Source organism: Ziziphus jujuba, chromosome 10, assembly GCF_031755915.1.
Source record: "Ziziphus jujuba cultivar Dongzao chromosome 10, ASM3175591v1".
Classification (NCBI taxonomy): Eukaryota; Viridiplantae; Streptophyta; class Magnoliopsida; order Rosales; family Rhamnaceae; genus Ziziphus; species Ziziphus jujuba.
Genome location: NC_083388.1, coordinates 24,847,831 through 24,872,295, shown reverse-complemented (window position 1 = coordinate 24,872,295; position 24,465 = coordinate 24,847,831). Strand labels below are relative to the sequence as shown.

At 37.0% G+C, this 24,465-nt stretch overlaps 2 protein-coding genes and 1 pseudogene across 2 annotated transcripts; 2 read left to right on the top strand and 1 right to left on the bottom strand.

Annotated features, from left to right (window-relative positions):
- The first annotated feature begins 1,326 nt into the window (after positions 1-1,326).
- LOC107434714 (germin-like protein subfamily 1 member 14) lies at positions 1,327-2,331 on the top strand. The gene is made up of 2 exons (XM_060812313.1): positions 1,327-1,507; positions 1,643-2,331. The coding sequence occupies exons 1-2, from the start codon at positions 1,369-1,371 to the stop codon at positions 2,197-2,199; spliced, it is 696 nt and encodes a 231-aa protein (XP_060668296.1). The 5' UTR covers positions 1,327-1,368; the 3' UTR covers positions 2,200-2,331.
- A 2,323-nt stretch (positions 2,332-4,654) lies between these two features.
- LOC132799707 (uncharacterized) lies at positions 4,655-5,413 on the bottom strand. The gene is made up of 2 exons (XM_060812166.1): positions 5,162-5,413; positions 4,655-4,996 (listed from the first exon to the last, which is right to left on the bottom strand). Exons 1-2 carry the CDS (start codon positions 5,411-5,413, stop codon positions 4,655-4,657), a joined length of 594 nt encoding a protein of 197 aa, XP_060668149.1.
- An 11,702-nt stretch (positions 5,414-17,115) lies between these two features.
- LOC125421173 (germin-like protein subfamily 1 member 13) lies at positions 17,116-24,186 on the top strand (annotated as a pseudogene).
- The last annotated feature ends 279 nt before the right edge of the window (positions 24,187-24,465 follow it).

The following is a 24,465-nucleotide window of genomic DNA, read 5'->3' as shown; positions in this document are numbered from 1 at the left end:
AGTGACAAAAATATGATAAAGATGTAGCAATGAAAAAGTTTTATCAAATAAACCGTGGCATAATATATAATTCAATATAAAATATATGATTATCAAGAATGATACGTGTGATTTGACAGTTTACACTAAGATATTGGGCTGGGTCATTTAGATTGATCTTTTGGTACTTAGTAATTCAAATTAATACCCATATCTTCAAATTTTATATGAAAAGTTGAGTCAATATCAAAGTTTTATAGGACCACGCAAAAAAGCATGAATGGCAGGTTCTCTTAAAGTAAAAATATAATCTGATTACTTGTAAAATTCTACTTTCATTATATGTATAATTTGATGCACATGCCAATTTTCATTTCAAATTTGGATTAAAGAAAATTGTAAAAAATTCTAATTGAACTCTGCGCTTCTTTTTTTTTTTTCTTTTTTTAAAGTTCCTTGCAATTGATAGTACTTTAATTCTGAATGTCATGCAGATTATTTGGAGTAAACGTACAGTTTTCTGCTTGTTCCAACAACCCTTGTCAACCAAAGGCATAAAATATTTGTAACATAAAAAATGAAAATAAACATCTAGACAAGTGGAATTTTTCTTTATTTCCAGAAGCATTAATAAAATAAATCATGTTATTAGATTACTTCTGGCAAATTAAGACACAATCAAAGGCATTTTAATTTTATCTAGCATTAATAGAAACCTCTCCGGCCCCAAAAGATTAGGTTGTTAAGTTAAGCTTTAACCATGTAATTAATTTCTAGGAAGCAATATCATAATTGCTGTCCATCAAGACAGGTTATAAATATGTTTCATTTAATATAACCAAAATTTTGAAACAACATTTGTTGAATCATACTTGAATTGATCAAATCACGCAAACAGTGACAATTTTCAACTTAAAAAATAATAATAATAATAAAAAATCAATGTTAATTGGCTAAATAAAATTATGTCGCACTTACACAAGGGGCTTCTTGGGAGACAAATTAATAAAACTTAACGTTCACTGAGAACAACATATTAATGGTTAAAATAAATCTTATATAAAAAAGGGCTTGAATGAACTGAAGAGAGAAGGATACCTGCAAGACATCAGAAATAAAATAAATAAATGAAAAAGTAAAATAAAATAAAAAAGACCATTTCCACGTTAAAAGTAAACGTTGTAGAGGAAATTAAATAAGTTTTTACTTGTTCTTTTAGTGCTTAATGAAGAACGATTCTTTACATTGATTACTATAATATAATACGCAGAGACGAGTTCCTGACTCCAAGCCGCTATAAATAGGAAGGTTTGCAACCAAGATTTCTCATCCCTCACTTGCATATATACAACAGAAAGTTTGTAAAACATCGATCAGACAAGTCTCTCTATGAATAAGATGAAAGGCGTTCGTATCGTTTTGTCTCTTGTTGTTTTGGGTTTGGCATCCTCTATTGCCTCTGCCTCTGACCCCAGTCCTCTGCAGGACTTCTGTGTAGCAGTCAAAGACTCTGAAATTGAATCTGCTTGTATGTATACCTTTATTTTCCTTCTCCTGTATTTCTTCCCTAACTTTTTTATATCCTAAGATAACCAGATATACTATAATACTATGGTACTATAATATTACTGAACTAACAAAAAGTATTTTCTTTATGGAGCAGTGTTTGTGAATGGAAAGTTCTGCAAGAACCCAAAGGATGTCACTGCCAATGATTTCTTCTTTCAGGGGCTCGATAAGCCTAGGGACACGTCGAACCCACTTGGTTCAAATGTAACTCAACTCAACGTCGATAAAATAGCAGGGCTCAACACCTTGGGCATATCCCTGGCTCGTATTGACTATGCACCACATGGCCTGAACCCTCCCCACATTCACCCTCGCGGCACCGAAATCCTCGTAGTCATAGAGGGTACACTGGAGGTTGGTTTTGTCACCTCCAACCAGGACGAGAACCGCCTCTTTTCTAAAGTCCTGAACAAGGGAGATGTGTTTGTATTCCCAGTTGGTCTCATTCATTTCCAGTTCAACAGGGGATATACCAATGCAGTTGCCTTTGCCGGTCTCAGCAGCCAAAATGCAGGAGTCATCACCATTGCCAACGCTGTGTTTGATTCAGATCCTCGTATTAATCCTGATGTGCTCACCAAGGCCTTCCAAGTTGACAAGAATGTCATTGAAAATCTCCAGAAGCAGTTCTGGGTTGACAACAATAATTAGACCCTAATTTATATTATATGAAGCAGCCAATGAATCCATAATTTATATGTAAACTTCTACATTTTAATAAGGATCCGTATATTTGTTTCCCTATTGTTGGATTTGGATTCATTTATAAAATAAGTAGAATGGTGTTGTAAAAGCTCTAATTGAATTTTTCAGTTATATATATTGTTCCAATCGGTTTAGCACTTTTGTTTATCTCTGAATCAGAAACTCTGTTTTATCTCTGTCTTTCTCTTTTTAATTCCATATGGAAGTTTTGATCGTTTGAAGCTTTTGAAAACTCCATTTGATCTAAAAATAAAAATAGTTGATTACAAAACCACCAACCCATCATATGAAGAAGTTTCAAGATGGCTACAAGCTTGAGAAATTGTTGGCCATCGAGAAAATATTCTCCATATTATCTGGCCCTTTGACTTAGTCAGTGATTCATTTTAGTTTTCTTGGCCTTCACTTCCCCAGTAACTTATCTTCTCTGACTTGAAACTTATAAACATTCATTGTCATGTTTTTAATTAATTTGAATTTAAGAGTCTGGATCAAGATTAATTTTAAGTGAATGTAATATGAAACAAAGTTTTTATAATTAGTATGTCATATATTTTTATTAGTTAATTAGTATGACATATATTGCCCCAAAAATAAAAAAAAAGCATGATATATGGACCTTTTGTTTCTTTTATTGGTCAGTTAGTATGATATTTGGTTGGAGTTAGAGTCTCAACAAGTGTTAAAAGTTAACCTTTTCCAAATGTAATATTATTGGATGTGACTGACAAAAAAAACAAAAAAACAAAAAAAGGACGTGATCCTAAAGTGTCTGAGACTACATAGGCGTGATCATATGTAATCATTGCAAGGTGTTCATCTTTATTGTAATTCCAAACAAATTCTCTTCTTTTTTTTCATTATTATTATTATTATTAGACTTTTTTTTTATTTTGGCTTCCTTGTCGACAAAGTCTTTTAAATGCAAGGTGTTCATCTTCTCCTGTCCTATGCTTTGTTATCTTGGCTTTGTCCTCCTCTTTTGCCTCTGCCTCTGATCCCGACCCTGTTCAGGACTTCTGCATCGTAGTAAACGAAACCGAATCTGATTTTTATTTTTATTTTGATGAAAAGAGATTTCATTGCCACAAGCACAAAAAGCCTCCAAAAGAGGAGGAATTACAAAGAGAGGCCATCTTCGAGCATGTCGGCGACCAAAATATCCAAAAGGTCTCTTGGAGGAGAGACAAAAATATCAATACAGTCAAAAAACAAGTTGTCATGTAAAGCTTTTTTAGTAATCAAGTCTGCGGCATTGTTAGACGATCTTGAGTTCCAGGAAATAGACCAATTAAAATTGGCAAAAAAGGATTTAGGAAGAAGGAAATCATTTCTGGTAGACCATGCAAAAGGCTCCTCCTGATCAGTGATGCCCTTGACAACTAAAGAAGAGTCAGAAGACCAACAGACCTTATCCCAATTTTGCTCTACTGCTAGGGTTGCCACCCAGACAATTGCTTTGAGTTCAACTTTCATAGGAGAATTACAGGTAACCAGATTTGAGGCAAGAGAAAGGAGATTTCCTTTACTATCCCTAACAATGAAAGCAATTCTTGCTTGGCCATTAATGAAGGCCGCGTCCACATTGATCTTCCTCCAGCCATCTAGAGGAGCTTTCCACCTTTCCTTGAGAGAGAAGGATGAGACTTTTTTTTGCTTCCCCCGAAGCCAGGAACTCTTCAACTATCCTATTAAACTGAAACACTAAATCAGTATTTGAGCAGAACTTGGAGAAAATCTTCTCATTTCTATGGTTCCAGATAGTATACATAAGAAAGGTAAGGAAGATTGTGAATGATCTTCCTTCCATATTCTGGAAATAAACTTCTGGCTTTGGATCAATACAGGGCACCAAGAGCTCTTCTATATTAGAGACTTCCCAGCAATCAAGTCTGCAGCCCCAGATGCTTGCAAAGGCAAGCCTTCTGATACTGTGGCATTCCTTGAATATGTGAAAGGACGTTTCAACCTCTGCTCCGTAAAGAACACAGTACTAATCTCCCTTAACAATTTTGTTAAATATAGCCTCCCTGGTGGGAATTGCTTTCAGAAGGACTCTCCAAAGAAAGATCTTGAGGCGGTCGTGGATCTTAAGTTTCCATAGTTTCCTCCAAACACCATGTGCGTCACTATTCCATTCATCTATAAAAAGGATGTTGTAGCAACTTTTAACTGAGAATTTCCCTTCCTTGTTTCCTTGCCAAATAAGTTTATCTTCACATGGAACTCTTGGTAAATCTAACTAAAGAATAGCTTATGCTGACTCAGTGTCACAAATTTGCCGAATTAGACTTTCATTCCAACAAGTTCTTGTCTCATCCCAAAGCTCGAAAACACGTCTTCGGTTTGTGGTGTCTAGAAATTCCATCGCTGTTGGGGTTTTATTAGGGAGGTTGGGGAGCTAAGGATCCTGCCATATATCAATGGAAGACCCATCTCCTAAGTGGTAGCAAGAACCTTTGCGAAGGATTTTTCGAACCTTGGTCAAGCCTTGCCAAACACTTGGAGCCCCTTTCTTCTCCTTATAGCCAAAGAAGGTAGAATTCTGAAGATATTTCACTCTAAGAGTCTGTGTCCATAAGCAATCCTCCCCATTGGCCAACTTCCAACCAATTTTGGCTAGTAAAGACAAATTCATATCTTTAAACCTTCTAAATCCCAGGCCACCCAGGTCCTTAGGCTTGCAGATATCCTTCCACGCTTTCAGAGCCAAGTAACCCGAGGTTTTAAGATTAGACTTCCACTAGAATTTGCGCACGAGAGCATCAAGATCATCACAGACACCTGTAGGGAGGAGATGGGTGGTCATGGTATAAGAAGGGATAGCTTGTACGACTGACTTGATAAGAGTGGCTTTTTCGGCCTTGGAGAGGAGGTGTTTGTTCCATCCTTCGAGTTTGCAATTTACTTTTTCTTTGAGTCTAAAGAACTCTTTTGACTTTTTTCTTCCCAACACTAAGGAGTTGCCAAGGTAAATAGCTTTACTTCCCATATCCTTGAATCCTAAGGTGTCTTTAATTAACCTCCTATCAAATCTGGGGGTGGATTTGGAGAAGAGAATATTGGACTTATCTGCATTAAGAGCCTGTCCTAACCAGCTGTAATATTTGTCTAAGCAATCTTTAATGATTTTAGCTTTTGCAGGTTCTGCTCGGCACATTATTAGGAGGTCGTCCGTCTACATGAGATGTGAAATCGCTGGGGCATTGTGAGCAACTTTGATGCCATGAAGCCGACCTTGTTCCTCCTCTTTAGTAAGAATCCTAGTAAGAAAGTTAGAACATAAAATGAACAAACTAGGAGAGAGCGGATCACCTTGACGGATGCCTCTTTCAGGCTTGAAAGAACCACAGATGCTCCCGTTGAGTAATAAAGAGAAATTAACCGAGCTCACACAGGTCCAAATCATCCATCGAAAATCCATGGAAAATCCCCACACCTCTAAAGCCTTGTCAATAAAGCTCTACTCTAGCCGGTCGTAGGCCTTTTTTAGGTCAATTTTGATAACCATCAATGTAATAGCCCAGACCACCTGCATGAGATATTGTTCGCTTTGGCACTGAGGAATCCTCTTACAACCCAGCCCTCACGGGTTTAAAACGCGTCTTAATAGTTAGGGGTCCCACCCCTCACCTGCCAGTCCCACTGGCCGTGCCTCCCAAGCCCAATCAGGATATTGTCCGCTCTGGAAGCTAGGTGGTGAGCCCAATCCTACCCCTCACGGTTTTTGTAACATCCCACATCGGTTGGAGAGGGGCACGAAGCGGTCTTTATAAGGCTGTGGATACCTCTCCCTTCAGGACGCGTTTTGTGAGCAAAACCTTGAGGCCAGGGGGGAGAGAGGGTGTGAACCCTGGGCCAAAGAGGACAATATCCTGATGCGGGTGGTCTGGGCTGTTACAGTGGTATCAGAGCCAGTACCCGGATCGGTGTGCCAGCGAGGGCGCTGGGCCCCAAGGGGGGAGGATTGTAACATCCCACATCGGTTGGAGAGGGGCACAAAGCGGTCTTTATAAGGCTGTGGATACCTCTCCCTTCAGGACACGTTTTGTGAGCAAAACCTTGAGGCCAGGGGGGAGAGAGGGTGTGAACCCTGGGCCAAAGAGGACAATATCCTGATGCGGGTGGTCTGGGCTGTTACAGTACTTTCCCCATAGAAACGCGTCCTAATGGTTAGGGTTCCCACCCCTCACCTGCCAGTCCCACTAGCCCGAGCCTCCCAGGCCCAATTAGGATATTTTCCGCTTTGAAAGTTAGGTGATGATCCTAATCCTACCCCTCACGGTTTTACTTTCCTCATGAGAACGCGTCCCCATGGGAAAAGTAAAACCGTGAGGGGTAGAATTAGGCTCACCACCTAGCTTCCAAAGCGGACAATATACTGATTGGGCTTAGGAGGCCCGAGCCAATGGGACTGGCAGGTGAGGGGTGGGACCCCTAACCATTAAGATGCATTTTAAACCCGTGAGGGTTGGGTTATAAGAGGATTCCTCACTGCCAAAGCAGACAATATCTCATGCGGGTGGTCTGGGCTGTTACAGTTGGTATCAGAGCCAGATCCGGATCAGTGTGCAAGCGAGGACGTTGAGCCCTAAGGGAGATAGATTATGAGATCCCATATCGGTTGGAAAGGGGAACGAAGCATGCCTTATAAGGGGATGTGGATACCTTTCCCTTGAAAGGCCTTTTAACAAAGCGGACAATATCTCATGCAGGTGGTCTGGATTGTTACAATCAAGCATTTCTTTTCTTTATGGGAATGGACTTTATGGACTACCTCTTGAGCAATTATTATGTTCTCTGCCATCCACCTACCTTTTACGAATGCACCTTGGTTATGGGAGATAAACTTATCAACCAAAATGTTAAGTCTCTTGGCAAGGATTTTCGCCACAATTTTGTAAACAAAATTGCACAGGCTGATCGGTCTGAATTGGTTGAAATTTTGAGGTTGATTCACTTTTAGGATAAGAACCATGAAGGTTTTGTTGGCCGGGTAGGGGATTATTTTTAACCTAAAACATTCTTGGGTAAATTTCACAACTTTCTCTTGGACAGTTCTCCAATAACTCTTGAAGAAAATGCCTGAGAATCCATCTAGACCTGGGCTCTTCAAGGGGTGTAAGCACCAGATTGCCTCTTTGATTTCCTCAACAGAAGGGATTCTCATTAATTCCAAATTTTCTTCTTGAGTAATGCAATTGCTTCCCAGCTCTTTAATTGCCTCTGGTATTCAGGGGTGGTCTGAAGTGAATAAATCCTTGAACTGGTGAATGATATGTTGTCCTATATTTTCAGGGTTGTGGACCCAATCTTGGTCAACCTTGATTGCTTGGGTAGTATTTCTTCGTCTTCTATTTGAAATGTTAACGTGGAAAAAAATAGTATTTCTATCTCCCTCCTTAAGCCAAATTTCTGTAGATTTCTGCCGAAGAATTGATTCCCATCTGTCTTTGTAGACCTTCAGCTTATCCAAGATAGTGGATTCTTTGGCAAGATCTCTGAAGTCCTCCTATTGGATAGTTTTCAACTCAGATTCTAGTTCATGGATTTTCTTATTAGCTAGTCCGAAGATCTCTTTATTCCATATCTTAAAAGCTTTAGAAGTTTCTGTGAGGCTTTTTTCGAGTTTGTGACAATCCATCTTGGATGATGATCCAAGTTCCAAGCTTTATCGACAACATAGCAGCTAGATTTGTCAGTGATCTAAGCTTTGAAAAATCTAAATGGTCTGTTTGCCTTTTTCTCTTCTCCTTCTGATCGAATCAATATAGGACAATGGTCAGAAGCTTCGGATTGGATATGCTCCACCAGTGCCTAAAGGTTACTGTCAAACCAATCTCTGCTCACTATAGCTCTGTCTAATCTTTCCTTTATGAGAGTTTAACCACTCTGTCGGTTGTCCCATGTAAATCGGCTTCCAATGAAGTTTAGATCAATACCATTCACTTCATTTATAAACTCTTTTAAATGAAGTTTTCTTCTCCAGATGTTGCATCCTCCAAACTTTTCCGACCCATCTATAATTTCATTTAAATCACCAAAAATAATCCAAGGCCTGTCTAAGTTGTTTATAATTTCAGACATATTGTTCCAGAAATTCTTTTTTTCTCCAGTGTAAGGGGGATCGTGACAGGCCAATAAACTTCAGTTGGGGTTCCCTTCTTCATCAAGAACGTCTCCATGTATTACTCTCACCGAAGTCCATCCAATTTGCAAGTTAAAATCATCCGACCACATTAAATAAAGACCCCCAGCATTGCCTTTTGCTTTAGTGATCTCTGACTTATAAAATCCCAGGCTGCTGCAGACCCTTTCTAAACGCTTCCTTCCACCTTTGGTTTCACACAAAAAAACACATGATGGATTAAACTTCTTGACCAAGCTTTTCAAAACATTAACCACCTCCAGTTGTCCTAATCCCCTGCAATTCTTTGACAAGATTTTCATGGTTGCAGGAGGGGCATGAGTAGGCCCACCTCCTCGGCCTGTTAAAAATCCAGTTGTCGCTTAGAGGAGGAGCTTGAAGCCTCGTCATTGTTTTACTTTGTATCTGGTAAGTTTCGAAACCTTGTTCTAGCTTCTTTTTTCTAAGTCCAAGAGCTATTTCTTCGCTCTTATATCCGAGTACTCCTCCTCACTCTCGGTGTTTCTGGAAGGTCTTTGTCTGTTGCTTCTTTTATGTTAGCATCCATCTCTCCTTCCTCCCTCCCATTGCTTTCTCTGAAGGTCGAATTTTGTTCATCAGGTGAACAAAGGTCAGATTCACTTACCAGATCGTAGCCATCTGCTTGTCTTTATGCTTCCTTCTGGGGCTGTGTATCTTCTGAGGTCTCCTTTCTTTTGGGTTCTTCGATTCTAATATAACTCCTTGGTGGGCCGTGTAAATCCACTAAGGCCTGGCCCTTGCAAGCTTTACCGGGGATTTTCTTTTTCTCATGGGTCGGCCTAGCTTTAGAGATGTTGGTAAGAATTGGGGGGCCCGTTTCAGTAGCTTCAAGGTGATCCAAATCTATTGAGCCCATTATCCTCTTGTCCCCTGCATTACAGGAGGCAATAGTATGTAATAGGTTGGAGGCCAATTTGGGTAGGCCCAGAGAATTGGGGTTCCTGATATTACGAGAGATTACCTCCTATAATTCCTTCTCTCTACTTAGATCAAGTCTTTTAAAAGTGAGACTTAGGGTTTCTAATTCAGGGCACAGATCTATGATAAATGTAGACTTTGCCTCTTGCAGATGCCGACTTTGGCTGATACTGCTTCGTTCAAAATCCTTAAGTTCCACAATTTTTGGTGAACCATGTCCTCTAGCCAGCATCTTTTGGGAACCAGCGTCCCTTTTCCTTCAATGTTCCTCATTTTATTATTTTTCTAACATTGTTCTCTGACATCTATCGGCGACCTAACGAAGAGGAGGCTTCCCAGTGATTCTGATCTCAACCAAGGCCTATAGAGGCGAGCCTCTAGACCTGCTACAGTAGTGATCGTCATTGGTTTGCTGAGGGTACATTTTCCGATTACATGTGTGAGTCGGCCGCAGTTGTAGCAAAAGCCTCCGAGTCGTTCGAGTTTGAACTGGATCCAAGTTTCTTTGTTTTTTATTCTCTCCAAGAAGAAATTGGCGGGTATTGGATCTTCAGCATTGATGTCAACCCTAAAGCGTAGGTAACTGTGTGCCACCATACAGCGCCTGTTTATGGACTCCATCAGGACTTGTCCCAGTCGGTTCCCTATCAATGCAGCAGTGTCTTCGTGGAGGTACATGGGAGGCAAACCGTGGATTTTGATTGTGAAAGTTGTGGATTGGAAAGAGATTTCAAATATGGCTAGTGATTCTGGCCATTCTTTCAAGATGATGTGTGCCCCGTTGAAAGTCCATGGTCTGCCCTTAAAAATCCTCTCTTTATCTTTGGAGGAATTAAATGAAAATTTGAAGGTATTTTCCTCAATCTTTTCAATTTGAATCTTGCCCTTTGGTCGCCAATTTTTCTGAGCAATTTCTGAGATGGAAAAATGATGAAAGCTTCTGGGCGTCAAAAGTTTCCCTACTAAAACTCTATTACTAACCAGATCTTTTGAGTTGGATCTCAGTTGGAGAGAGAGTGATCAGAGTGTTTCGTGGATGGGAACCAGGTGAGGTTGGCTGTGTTCCATGTCTGAATCCAAAGACGAAGCCTCAAGAAGAGAAAGCTTTGTTGTAAAAAAAGGTAAAAGGGAACCTGAAGGCATCCCTGGTCGGAATGGATGACAGATCCTCTAGAATTATACTGGAAATGTATCAATGGTCTAGCCGGGCTCACATGTGCCCTTGTTGCTTCATGTGTGCACTGAAGAATCTATCAAACTCCGACTTTGAATTCTCGCTAGTGGGCACAGAGCGAACTATTCTTTCGCCTTTTACTATTTCAATGACCAGTTAGGTTGTCCTTTACATACTAAGTATATAAATAAATTAAAAGTATGTAATAACCGACCACTGGTTTTATGTATATATTTTATTATCCATGCATTTTAATTTCTATTATATGGTCGTTGAAAGGTGTTTGATATTAATTAACAAAATTTATGTGCTGCAGTGTTTGTGAATGGAAAGTTTTGCAAGGACCCAAAGGATGTCAATGCTGATCATTTCTTCACCTTCGGGTTCGACAAGGTTGGGAACATATCAACCACTTGGCTCAGTTGTAGACACCACATGTCAGGACCCGTCCAAGATCCCTCACCGGAACCGTAGACAAGTCCTGATCCCAGGGAAACCCTACCGAACCTTCCAATGGAAAATCCTATAGAACCTCCCCTAAGGGTTGGACTTACCACAAATTCCCTGCACTGAAAACACACTTCTATATACACCACCTTATTTCTCCCACTTTACTACAATTTACTGCCACAAGTTTACAGGACTTCAAATAAATAATAGGGAATCAATGCATAATTAAATAAATAATTGTCCAAATAGTATACGGAGCGTTATAAAGATACAAGTATGAAATTAATACAACAACAACAACAAAGGTTAAAAGAAACGCTACAAGATAGAGAGGAAAAGAAAGAAAAGCCTTTGGATCTTCAACAACGAACAAGATGTCAAGCTCGCCTCCGGATAATCAACATCTACTAACCTAGGCCTAGGGGAACGGAATTTAAAAAAATGAGATGCTAATCATCTCAGTGAGTGTCCCTAACTATGACATAGTTATAATAATAATAATAATAATAACATAACGATAAGATGAACTTGATTAATTAATAATAAATAATCAAATAAATAATAAGTAGTTGAAATATTATTTTCTCTCGAAACGCTCATAGTTCACTGAGTTGGAAAAGTTTCCCTTTTTAAAACATTTTCACAAAACCCAATAATTGTACCCCAAAAATCAAGGAATAATTAATTAAATAAATTTTAAATAAAATACAATAAATTAAATATCTAGAATGTATAATAAGAAACAAGAATAATTTTAATAACAATTATTAAATTGTACACAAAATGTCATAAATAAAATAAGCAAAATCATAATAAATTTACATTAAAAACAATCAAGAAAATATTAAATTAAATGGAAAGCAATAATTTAGAATGCACGTAAAATACAAATATTAATTTAGAACTCAATATAAACATTGAAAACATTTGAAAAAAAATTCAATTATTAAATTTAGAATAAGATATCATTAGATAAATAAATAAAATCATAAGTAAACTTGGATTGAAGGAATTTGGCATAAAACAAAAATAAACTCAAAATATAAATTACAAAATTTATTAGTTAAATCCATGGCATAATCAAAGAAAACTTTTAATCAATTTAAACTTCAACTTGAAATAGATTATGAAATATAAATAAAATTCATGTTAAAATCTTGAATTAAAACAAATAAAAAAAGGTGGTAAAATACATTTAAACAATCAATCTAAAATAAGTAGAATAAATCATTTAATTAATAAAGGAAATATTTAAATCAATTTAATCATCTATTTGAAGTAAATGGTAAAAATATAAAAGAATTTATTTTAAAACATCAAATCCATTTAAATAGTAAAAATCAAGGTAAAATGCATTTTAGAAACATTGATTTAAAATAATTGACATAAAATATGAATAAACACATTTTAGAAAAATACTAATTGGAAATAGGTGATAAAACAAATTAAATACACTTAATTTAAATACAACTTTTAAACTTTGGGATTTGAAATTTATATCTGAAAAATACGTGACGCACCACACTATATGCCAGTAATGCCCTACGATACCCAGCATCCCGAGCACTGTCTGGCAGGAGGTTAAAGAGAGAAACTTGCGTACGGTCTCTTCGGCGTCCCGACAGCGCCGCTGCTTAAACTGTCATCTCGACCATGAAAGGGGTCGGCTATGGCCAATATCAAACTTGCCTGCCCTCGATCCGATGGCAACTTAACGGAGACAGTACAACCTGCGCGCTTATCCACATATACAGTACAGAACACCAGACTGTATGAGTGCATCTAAAATCAATTACTAAATTTATTATTAAAATACCCAGTTTTCCAAAATTCATCATGAGAATTATACCACTTTTCAAATTCAAATTCACATTCCCACATTTTTCTTTAATATCACCGGCATAAATCCATCGATAATACATATTTTTTCCCATATCATAAAATCAATCAGATAATAATTTAAGCACATAAATATATATATATATATATTTTTATTTTTTTTTGGAAGCACCAAGTTGAACAAATATTTTTCTTGAATCATTAAAACCACTATATCAAAAATAATATTAAAACCACATGAAATTCATATATTCTTAAAATCATGTAAACGCATTTATCATGCATCATAAAATCAACATCAAACTCAACACTAATTTATGAAAAACCTTAAACCATAATTCCGTTAAAATCTCAAATATATTTTTGGCAACAACACATATATTAAAACCATCATAAATTGGCATTATAAAATTAAATGGAAATTCCTTCAAATATTAAACATATATTAAAATTCACATGAAAGCATTTCTAATTACACAATATTCCAATAATAAAATTTAACAATTATTAACAAAATCCCATATCCATAAAATTCTTGAAATCAAAATATTTCTTAATGCACAAATAATTATAATTTATTCAATTTTGGCATCAAAATTCCAAATATAAATTTACTAAATATTTAACACAAGAAAGATAATTTCCAAATATATATTCAACACAAAAATATATACAATTTATCAACCCAAAATAATTTTGAAGGTGGGTCACTCACCTCGAGCACGCAATTCAACCAAGATCCTCCATAGTATCGATTGTACAATTCACATGTGTTCCTTCCAGATATCGGACCCGAGGTGGCCGGAATTTCACTGGGAAGGTTTCGGTTTTTAGGTCATCGGATCTCACAAACTGCTGTGAATTGGAGGAAACTGACCTCGAATTGGGTTCAGGGGATTTGGATTAGTGGGAAAAGGTGGGCGGTGTGATCAAGAACTCGCCGAAATCAAGTTTCCGACGAGTTGCCATGGTCATCGGAAACCATCACCGCTAGCGACGCATCTAGTGGCCATTGCTAGTGATTTTTGGAGGAAAGATAGATCAAAGGATGGGCGAACGAATGGGACCGGCAGTGATAGGGAGAAATCTGGGTTTGAAGCAATCAGCGTTGTTGCCCAAAAAGCCTCGATTCGAGCGCATCGACGGTCGGCTGGCCATGGAATTTTTGGTGGGCTGGCCAGAAATGAGGAGGTAGAGGTGGTGGGGTGGCATGTGTACGAAAATGGTGGCCAGAATGAAAGAAACAGTGGTGGCCGGTTGGTGACTCTCTCTCATCTCTTTCTCCCTCCTCTTTCTCTCTCCTCCACCTCACTCCTCACACACCCCACACAACCATTTGCCCAATCAAAATGCCTCCCATGGGTGTCACTGTGCACTCACGAGTTGGCCAGATTTTGACACATGGCACACACACTGTTCACATATTCAAAAATAATATTAAAATATTCCGATATTCGGAAAACTTTACAGGTCCATAACTTTTTAACGAAATATCCAAATTAGGCGTGCCGCTAGTCTATGAACTCATATCGATGAGTACTTTATAACCTTGCATGAGTCAAAGCTCAATTTTACAAAAATAAAAAGTCAACTCCGGCACCCTTCGACAACTCGGACCTCAACTTGTTTTGCTCATAATTTTGAAATCATAACTCCATTTTTGACGTGCTACTAGTCTATGGACTCGTGTCGATGCGTACTTTACCATGGTGCCTTGATCAACCTAAAATTCTTACCGAGTCAAAAAGTCAAAATTTGACCATTCTCGATCAACGACAGTCAAACCCAGTCAACTTCGGTCAACTTGAGAAATTTCCGGCGTATTTTGGGAACGGGTGTTACACCGCAAACGTTGAGAAAATAGCCGAACTCAACACTTTGGGCATATCCTTGGCTCGAATTGTCTTTGCACCATATATATGGTCTAAACCCTCCACACACTCACCCTCAAGCAACCGACATCCTAGTAGTTGTGGACGGAACATTGGAGGATGGTTTTGTCACATCCAACCAACAAGATGGAAATAACAAACTCTTCACTACAATCCTTAATAAAGGAGATGCTTTTGTGTTCCCAGTTGGTCATATTCATTTCCAGTTCAACAGGGAGATTACAATGCTGTTGCTTTTACTAGTCTTAGCAGCCAAAATCCAGGAGTTATCACGAGTGCTAACACTGTGTTTCGATCAGACCCACCTATTAATCCTAATGTTCTCACTAAGGCCATCCAAGTTGACAAGAATATTATTGACTATCTCCAGAAGCAATTCTGGGTTGACAACAATTAGACCCTTAATTATATGCATGAGGCAGCCCATGAATTACTATACTCTGTTGTGTACTTTTTGCATTTTAATAAGATTTCCTATGTTTTGCTATAATTTATTAATAAAATTGAAGCGTCCTATGTGGATGCCTTTTTCTATAATTGTTTGTCGGCATTATACTATAATATTATTCTAATTATTTCTTAATCACAATTACTCTATATTTTCCTTTCTGACCCACCAAATCCATCCATTGCCATTGAATAGATAGGGGCTTTTATTTGAATTGTCAAAGTCAATGTTAATTTACTTAATTAAACTTGTATTATACATATGGTCAGTAATATATTTGGGGCCCACATTACCGCACAATTAATTAGTGTAATATAAGAAAATGAGTAACACCTGATGTTGTTTATTAGAGTACACTTTGGTGCAGTGGACAATTAAATCCTCCAGGAAAAAATAGACGCCTTGATTGACTATTCATTGGGGAAATAATATTAGAAGATAATTAAGGATATACAAAGTTTAAATCCAATGCATCTCTTTAATTTGATATCAAACACAAGTTTTGGTCGAATTAGATTAAGTGACAAAAATATGATAAACATGTTGCAACAACATTTCTTTTTTAGATAACTTGAAGAATTTTAATTCAATAACAACTAAATTGTTATCCAAAATTGTACCTGTAATTTTACACTTAAGGTTAGTAAGTTTGATTGACTTTTTTGTACTTGCTAATAAAAATTAATATATACCTATTTCCATCAAATTTTGTATGAAAGCTGGGTCAATCAGAGTTTTAAAGGACAACCCAGAAAAGCATGAATGGCCCCACGGCCTGGCTTCAATGTCCTCTTAAGGTAAGAGGTTAAACTAGTTACTTGTCAAATTCCTCTTGCATAATATGAATAGTTTGACGCACATGCTGATTTCCATTTCAATTTTATAATATATTAAAAATAATTGCAAGAAATTCCAATCGAGCTCTGTCTTTTATATTGTTAATAATTCATTGCAACTAATACCATTTTCTGAATGTCATACAGATTAGTTGGAGTAAATGTATATTTTCCGCTTATTCCAACAACCCTTTACATCCAAAGGCATGGAATATCTGTAACATAAAAATCGAATGAAACATTTAGACTAGAAGAGTTTTTCTTTATTTCTAGAAGCTTCAATATATTAAATCATGTTATTAGCTTGATTTGGGCAAATTAAGACACAATCAAAGGTATTTTAGTTTTATCAAGAATTAATAAGAAACCTCTGGGTGCGGGCCCCAAAAGATTGGCTTGTTCAGTTAAGCTCTAATTAACCATGTAATTAATTTATTTCAAGTAATGATCACAATTTCCATCCCCCAAGAGTTTATAAATATGTTCTATTTAATACACCAAAATTATCAAAACTATATATATGTATATATATAAATATATATTTTCCTTGAATTGATCAAATCAAGAACAATAGTATTGATAATTTTCAACTTAAAAAAGTTAGCGTTAATTAGCTAAAGAAGTTCAGCTCCTGAAGGGATAGCTCAACCATAATCGTTTGCTTATACGATGATCTGATTTCGAATTCTACCGCATTCAATATTATAAAAAAAAAAAAAAATGCTAAAGAAACCAATAGCACATTGACAACAGGGACTGCAAAGGAGCCTAATGGTTAAAATAAATTTTATATAGGAAAGGGCATTAATGAACTAAAGAGAAAAGGATACGTGTAAGACATGAGAAAAAAAAAAAAAAACAAAGGCCATGTCAAAAGTAAATGTTATGGTGGAAATTAAATAAGTTTTACTTGTTCTTTTAGTGGTCAATGGAGAACTACTCTTCATTGGTTTATATAATATTAAATCAATAAACAGTGGATAAATTTTCAATTCTATTGAAACTATGCATAGACTAGTTCCTCACTCATATGGCCTCTATAAATAGGCATGTTTCTTACCAAGATTTCTCATCCCTCCCTTAGCATACAAAATTAAAAACATAGTAGAACATCCATAAAGACAAGTCTCTCTAAAATGCAAGGAGTTCATTTCCTTTTGCCTCTTCTAGTTTTGGGTTTGGCATCCTCTTTTGCCTCTGCCTCTGACCCAAGCCCTCTACAGGACTTCTATGTAGCAGTAAAAGACTCCGAAATTGAATCTGCTTGTATGTTTACCATTTTTATTTTGCTCCCCTGTATTTCTTGTTAATCAAATTATAATATATGAATATATATGTGGAATGAATATATAAATAAAAATATAGGAAATTGATAAAATAAAATAGATTGAGAACCTGTATTTCCTTATATTTGATCTGCTTGTTGAACAATAAGTCTGAGGCCTGTATGGTACCACAGTGTCCTTAAGACTATTCTCGTCCCACCGGTGCGGGTGTTTTCTGACGGTCGTCTCCCAGGATACAACGGAGTCTTTAAGCTTTTGGATGCAGCACCACCAAATCTTTCCCTTGAACTCTCAGTATACCTTTACTTTACCACTCTACTAAGCAATATACAAGAAAACCAATTTTCTTCTATTTTTCCAAAAAACTAACGTGAAGGAGAGAAAAAATGGAAAAACCCACGTTAATTTTTCCTTATCCAAAAATTACTCCTCTTTTTCAAAAACCAAAAAATCTTTTCTCTTTCCAAAAGACCAAAAATGGAAAACCAAATCAATTGCAATAAAGGTCCATTAAAGCCCACAATGTCAAAGCATTCAAAATTCAAAACGGTTAAAACGTTACAATCCCTCACATGAATGATTTGACTACTTGGACTATGCAAGATTCTGGTGGTAAAGCTTTATAGTTGAAACCTACATAGGATATATAGATATTACTCTTTGAAACTTCCCTTGTGAGACTATATCTTCTTTACTGACTAATGGTAGATGCGATATCTTTGAACCATTTCATTGTTTGTGTAAATGGCAACATAGTTCACACAGATTCCTTCCTGGTACACTTCAGTTCTCACTGTTGTGTTCATTTTGGCTTTGAACATCTGCCTGATTCTACGAGTGTTTCTAAAGAATTGCGCCTTCAACGATTCTCCTTTGAAGCGGCCACTCTTCTCTCTCACATAGCTGATTCCAAAGTAATCAGCATCATTATGCAAAGATTACTATACACACACTTATAGGAATCATTAAAAGCATACTTTATGCTTAACCTTTTTCTATCACTGTTTCATCATGGGAATTGGCAAAGGATTAACCCCACAGTGATCCATATCAGTCTTTACAATTGCGTTGTCCCATTAGGTTTACGGGCTTTAATCTCATTCCCTTCGATGATTTCTCAACTAATTCTCTATTTAACCTTTTGATTAGCGGATCCGCAACATTATCTTTAGACTTTACATAGTTTATTAAGATAACTCTAGTTGAGATTAATTGTCTAATAGAATTGTGTCTACAACGAATATGTCTAGACTTTTCATTACACATCACATTTTGTGCCCTGCCAATCGCAGATTGACTATTGTAATGTATACTTATTGCAGGCACAGGTTTAAGCCACCTCGGAATGTCCTCTAAAAATTGGCATAGCCATTCGACTTCTTCACCACATTTATCTAATGCGATGAACTTAGATTCCATCTTGGATCGAGCTATTACCGTTTGTTTTGAGGACTTCCATGTCACACTGCACCCGCTAATGTAAATACATAACCACTAGTGGATTTTGAATCCTTCATATCTGATATCCAATTAGCATCACTGTATCCTTCTAATACAGCTGGATATCTCGTATAGTGCAGTCCATATTCACGAGTATATCGTAAGTATCTCAATACTCTAACGATTCCTTTCTAATGATCATCATTCGGATTACACGTCTATCTACTTAGTCTACTTATAGCATAGGCTAAGTCTGGTCTTGTACAATTCATTAAGTACATCAGACTTCCAATCACCCTCGCATATTCCACTTAAGATACACTCTCTCCTTTATTTTTGGATAAGTGTAAACTCACATCTATGGGTGTTCTGGCTATATTAGTATCATCTTTACTGAACTTAACCAATATTTTATCCACATAATGTATTTGACTAAGAATGATTCCATTCGAAGTCCTTGTGATTTTTATTCCTAAAATCACATCAGCAAGCCCCATATCTTTCATATTAAATTTGGATTTCAACATTGCTTTCATAGTTCGAACCATCTTGTCGTCACTACCTACTATGAGTATGTCATCTACATACAAACAAAGAATAACATATCCATTCTTTGTATCTTTTATGTAGATACATTTATCACACTCATTTATTTTAAATCCATCACTTAGCATGACATTATCAAATTTTTTATGCCATTGCTTCGGAGCTTGTTTAAGTCCATACAAGGACTTCACCAATCTACAGACTTTCTTTTCTTGTCTTGGAGCGGAGAAACCCTCTGGTTGCTCCATGTAGATCTCTTCATCTAGATCTCCATTAAGAAAGGTTGTTTTCACATCCATTTGATGTACTTCTAGATCCCGCAATACAGCGATCGCTAGTACCATCCTTATGGAATTTATTCTCGTCACTGGAGAATAAGTGTCAAAATAATCAAAGCCTTCTTGCTGCTTGTATCCTTTATTACAAGCCTTGCCTTGTATTTGTCTATAGTTCCATCTGCTTTCATCTTCCTTTTAAAAATCCATTTGTAACCTAAAGGTTTACAACCTGGAGGAAGATCTATTAACTCCTAAGTGTGATTCTGCAATATAGAATCTATCTCACTTTTCACAGCTTCTTTCCATAAATTCCCTTCAGGAGAATTTATAGCCTCTTGGAAGCTTTGAGGTTCACTTTCTAGCATATACACTCTCTTGCTACGTCTAAGCTCAACCTCAGTCTCAGCATCAGTTTCTTATTCTTGATCACTATCATGATTATCTTCATCGATACTATCATAAGTTCGTTTCAATGAACTCGGCTCTTCTTCCACTTTATAGGGAAAAATATGTTTGAAAAATGATGCATTTCTTGATTCCATTATCTTATTCTTATGTATATCAGGAATTTCGAATCTATACACGAGAAACCTATATGCACTACTATTTTGTGCATATCCTATAAAAATGCAATCAACTGTTTTAGGACCTATCTTCACTCTCTTCGGAGTGGGTACGACAACTTTAGCTAGACATCCCCACACTCGTAAGTAATTATAGGAAGGTTGTCTTCCTTTCCATAATTCATAGGGTGTCTTTACTTGGTCCTTTCGGGACACCTTATTTAAAAGGTTATTTGCCGACAAAACGGCTTTCCCCCACAAGTTCTGAGGTACTCCAAAACTTATCAACATTGCATTCATCATTTCTTTTAAAGTTCTATTTTTCCATTCAGCCACACCATTTGATTGTAGCGAGTATGGTGGAGTAAATTCATGTATTGTGCCATGTTAAGCACAATACTCTCCAAATGGAGTCACATACTCTCCACCGCGATCACTTCTGATTACTTTAATTTTTCGAGTGAGTTGATTTTCAACTTCCATTTTATAGAGAATAAATTTCTCTATAGCCTCATCCTTGCTCTTAAGCAAGTACACACAGCAATATTTCTTGCTATTATCAATAAAGGTGATAAAGTACTTATTACCACCTCTAGTCGGTGCAAACTTTAAATCACATACATCACTATGTATTAAATCCAAAGGATCATTATTTCTTTCAACTGTTTGATATGATAATCTCGTTAATTTTGCATCTACATAAGTTTCACACTTATATTTGATATCAATATCAAATGTGGGAATATGATTCAAGTTAATTAACCTTCGTCGAGAATTATAATTAACATGACCTAGTATACCATGCCACAAAATGGAAAACTCAAGCAAGCAAACAGAAGAAATACTAGCTTTATTATTAATATTCTTTGGTATTACAGTCATTACATTCAATTTGATCATACCATTAGCTACATAGCCCTTTCCCATAAACATCCCATACTTGGACAAGATAACCTTGTCTGACTCAAACACTAAGCGAAAACCATGTTTGCTTAGCAACCATCCAGACACCAAATTCTTACGAATATCTGGAACATACAGTACATTATTCAGAGTCAGATCCTTCGCAGAGGTCATCCTCAGGACAATCTTGCCCTCCCATTGGATTTCTGAATATGCAGAGTTTCCCATGAACAACTTCTCCCCATTTGCCTTTGGTTCAAAGGAGGTAAACATGCTTTTATCTGCACACACATGGCGGGTTGCACCTGTATCTATCCACCACTCTCTTGGGTTAGAACCCACTAGGTTCACCTCAGAGACAATAGCGCTTAAGTCAATCTCATCAACCTCTCTTATGATGTGCTCCATCATAGTTGTCTCTATGTTCCTCTTTCTCTTCGGCAGTCTACAATCCGTTGCTCTGTGACCTATCTTGTCACAATTGAAACATTTCCCTTGGAATTTGGCCTTCTTGGAGATGCCTCCTTTTGGCCCTACCTTGGAATTCTTTCTAGGTTTCTTCTTGTTCTTTGAACTACTTCCATACTCCACAACATTTGCCTTCATTCCGGCCTTCATGGATCTACTATCAAACCTCCTATTGTCATCTTCAATTTGAAGCTTTCCAATAAGAGCCTCCATGTCCATTTTCTTTCTCTTGTGCTTGAGATAATTTCTGAAGTCTCCCCAACTAGGAGGCAGCTTCTCAATCATTGCAATAACTTGAAAGGCTTCATTAATGACCATCCCTTCAGCAAGAAGTTCTTGGATGAGCACTTGCAACTCATGTACTTGACTCATCAAGGGCTTGGTATCTACCATCATGTAGTCCAAGAAACGGCCTACAACAAACTTTCCGGACCCAGCATTTTCAATCTTGTACTTCCGGTCCAAAGTTTCCCACAGCTCTTTTGCTGAATTTGTGCCATAGTACACTCCGTATAAGGCATCGGATAGGCCATTTAGGACATAATTCCAACATAAATAATCGGAATTCTTCCACGCATCCACCGCCATAAGAGTTTCTTTATCACTCTCTTCATCACTTGGTGGTGAGTCCTCAGTTAGGAACCTCGCAAGTCCTAGAGTAGTCAAGTAGAACAGCATTTTCTGCTACCACCTCTTAAAATTAGCCCTATCGAACTTCTCTAGTCCATCTGCATGACTTACAGGTGGAGGCATTTGAAAAACAAGAGTCTGAGAAGCCACTTGTGCAGCAGGCACATCTCCACTAGCCATTTCTGTATAATCACAAAAGACAGAAATCAATTAGTTGTTATTTTCTATCTCAACAAACTAATTTAAACCAATTTCCAAAAGGAAAATACACAAAAATATGATTTTTAGGGTTTCTGTATACACCACAAAAATTACTGTATACACCCACAAATTACTGTTCATGTCACTGTTCACTGACACGTGTCACCATAGGAGACTGCCACATGTCACACTCTCTGATGGCCATGTGTCACTGCCTCAAGTCGACACGTGGATCATCTTTAGTACCACAAGTGGCTTGCTTGGACATGACATGTGTCATCTGTAACATATCGACACGTGGCACTAGCAAATTCCAACACATGGCTTCACCACTATGCGACATGTGGCCTTGCCACGATTAGCGACATGTGGTGCTCTCTTTCAGCGACACGTGGCATGTCCAATCGGGTCAAATTTCTTAGGGCCTTTTTCTGGACTAGGCTTGGTCTTGGGTTGAACAATAACCTATTCTAATCACGGGCGGGGCTTTAGAACTGGACCAGATCCATCGGAATTTCAAATTCAGGCCCACTGACCCAGAAACGTATCCAAACCCATTTTTTTGACCAATTAACCCATTTTTCGACCCGTCTTCAACCTCCAGCCGGGTTTTTTCGACCCGTTTCACTGGTAAACGGATTTTTCGACCCAGTTCACCATTTTTCAGCCATTTTTGACGATTCCGATGATGGAAAAATGACCGAAAAACACCAAAAGGTTTAGAATTTCATGGGCAACTCAATTTTGGAAAACAATTTGATTTAAAACAAAATTAAATATTGCCCAAAAATTTCAAACCCATGGGAAATAAATTTTTTTTTTTTCGTTTTTCAAATCCGATACATATTAAATTTTAAAACACTAAATATCATAAAATCATGGGCATCAAATTTACTTAAATAAAACAAAATAATTAATTAAAAAAAAAAAGAAGCCCATCACCAAATTGTATACGGGTTTGACGATAAGAAATTAAAAAGATAAAAAACATAAATATATTGCTTTCATACCCAATAATAATAGTGAGATGAAATCATGGGCATGTATAAAAATAAAAGCATTTAAATAAAATTCCTTTATTTAAGCAAAACTTAAAATGACAACATACCCATTCATTAGGTCTCCACAGGTTGAAAGCAATTTTTTTTTTTTTGGGGAAACAAATTAAGGGAAAAAAAAATCACAAATCCAATTACTCAATCCCACATACATAAACATATATTCAAGGGATAGTCTTAAGATTTCTTTACTAACTTTTTATATCCTAAGATAACTATACGTATATAGTACGTGCTATAATATTTCAGAACTAATAAAAAGTACTTTCTTTATGGAGCAGTGTTTGTGAATGGAAAGTTCTGCAAGAACCCAAAGGATGTTACTACAAATGATTTCTTCTTTTCTGGGCTCAATAAGGCTAGAGACACATCAAACTGACTTGGCTCAAATGTTACTCAACTCAACGTTGAGAAGATACGAGGACTCAACACTTTGGGCATATCATTGGCTCGTATCGACTATGCACCCTATGATCTAAATCCACCCCACATTCACCCTTAGGGTACCGAAATTCTTGTAGTCATAGAGGGTACACTGGAGGTTGGTTTTTTCACCTCCAACCAAGACGAAAACCGCCTCTTTACAAAAGTCCTAAACAAGGAGATGTGTTTGTATTCCCAGTTGGTCTAATTCATTTCCAATTTAACAAGGGACATAGCAATGCAATTGCCTTTGCTAGTCTCAGCAGCCAAAATGCAGGAGTGATCACAACTGCTAACTCTGTACTTGGTTCAAATCCTCGCATTAATCCTGATGTGCTCACCAAGGCCTTCCAAGTTGACAAGAATATCATTGACTATCTCCAGAAGCAATTCTGGGTTGACAACAACTAGACTATTTTTATTATTATATGAAGATGTTGTTTTTGTGATTCTAAATTAATGGTAAACATGAGGAGTTGATGAGATGATGTTTGGTGATGAAGTGAAAAGGAAGAAAGTAAGAGGAAAAAAAAAAACCAAAATTATGATTTTGCCCCTCTTTAATGATATGTTAGCCTAGGAATTCAAGCCAGAACAGATGAAGGTGCTTTTCTACTGGTTTTAGAGAGAGAAACAGTGGGTTCTTCAAAATCCCATCAATGGTGCCATGCTCTTGGTGATTAGGCTTGT

Coding starts and splice junctions, on each gene's coding strand:
- LOC107434714 (XM_060812313.1), top strand. CDS start 1,369: ATGAATAAGATGAAAGGCGTTCGTATCGTTTTGTCTCTTGTTGTTTTG. Junction 1,508..1,642: donor CTCTGAAATTGAATCTGCTT/GTATGTATACCT, acceptor TTTATGGAGCAG/TGTTTGTGAATGGAAAGTTC.
- LOC132799707 (XM_060812166.1), bottom strand. CDS start 5,413: ATGTGCCGAGCAGAACCTGCAAAAGCTAAAATCATTAAAGATTGCTTA. Junction 4,997..5,161: donor TCTTTAGACTCAAAGAAAAA/GTAAATTGCAAA, acceptor CGCAAATTCTAG/TGGAAGTCTAATCTTAAAAC.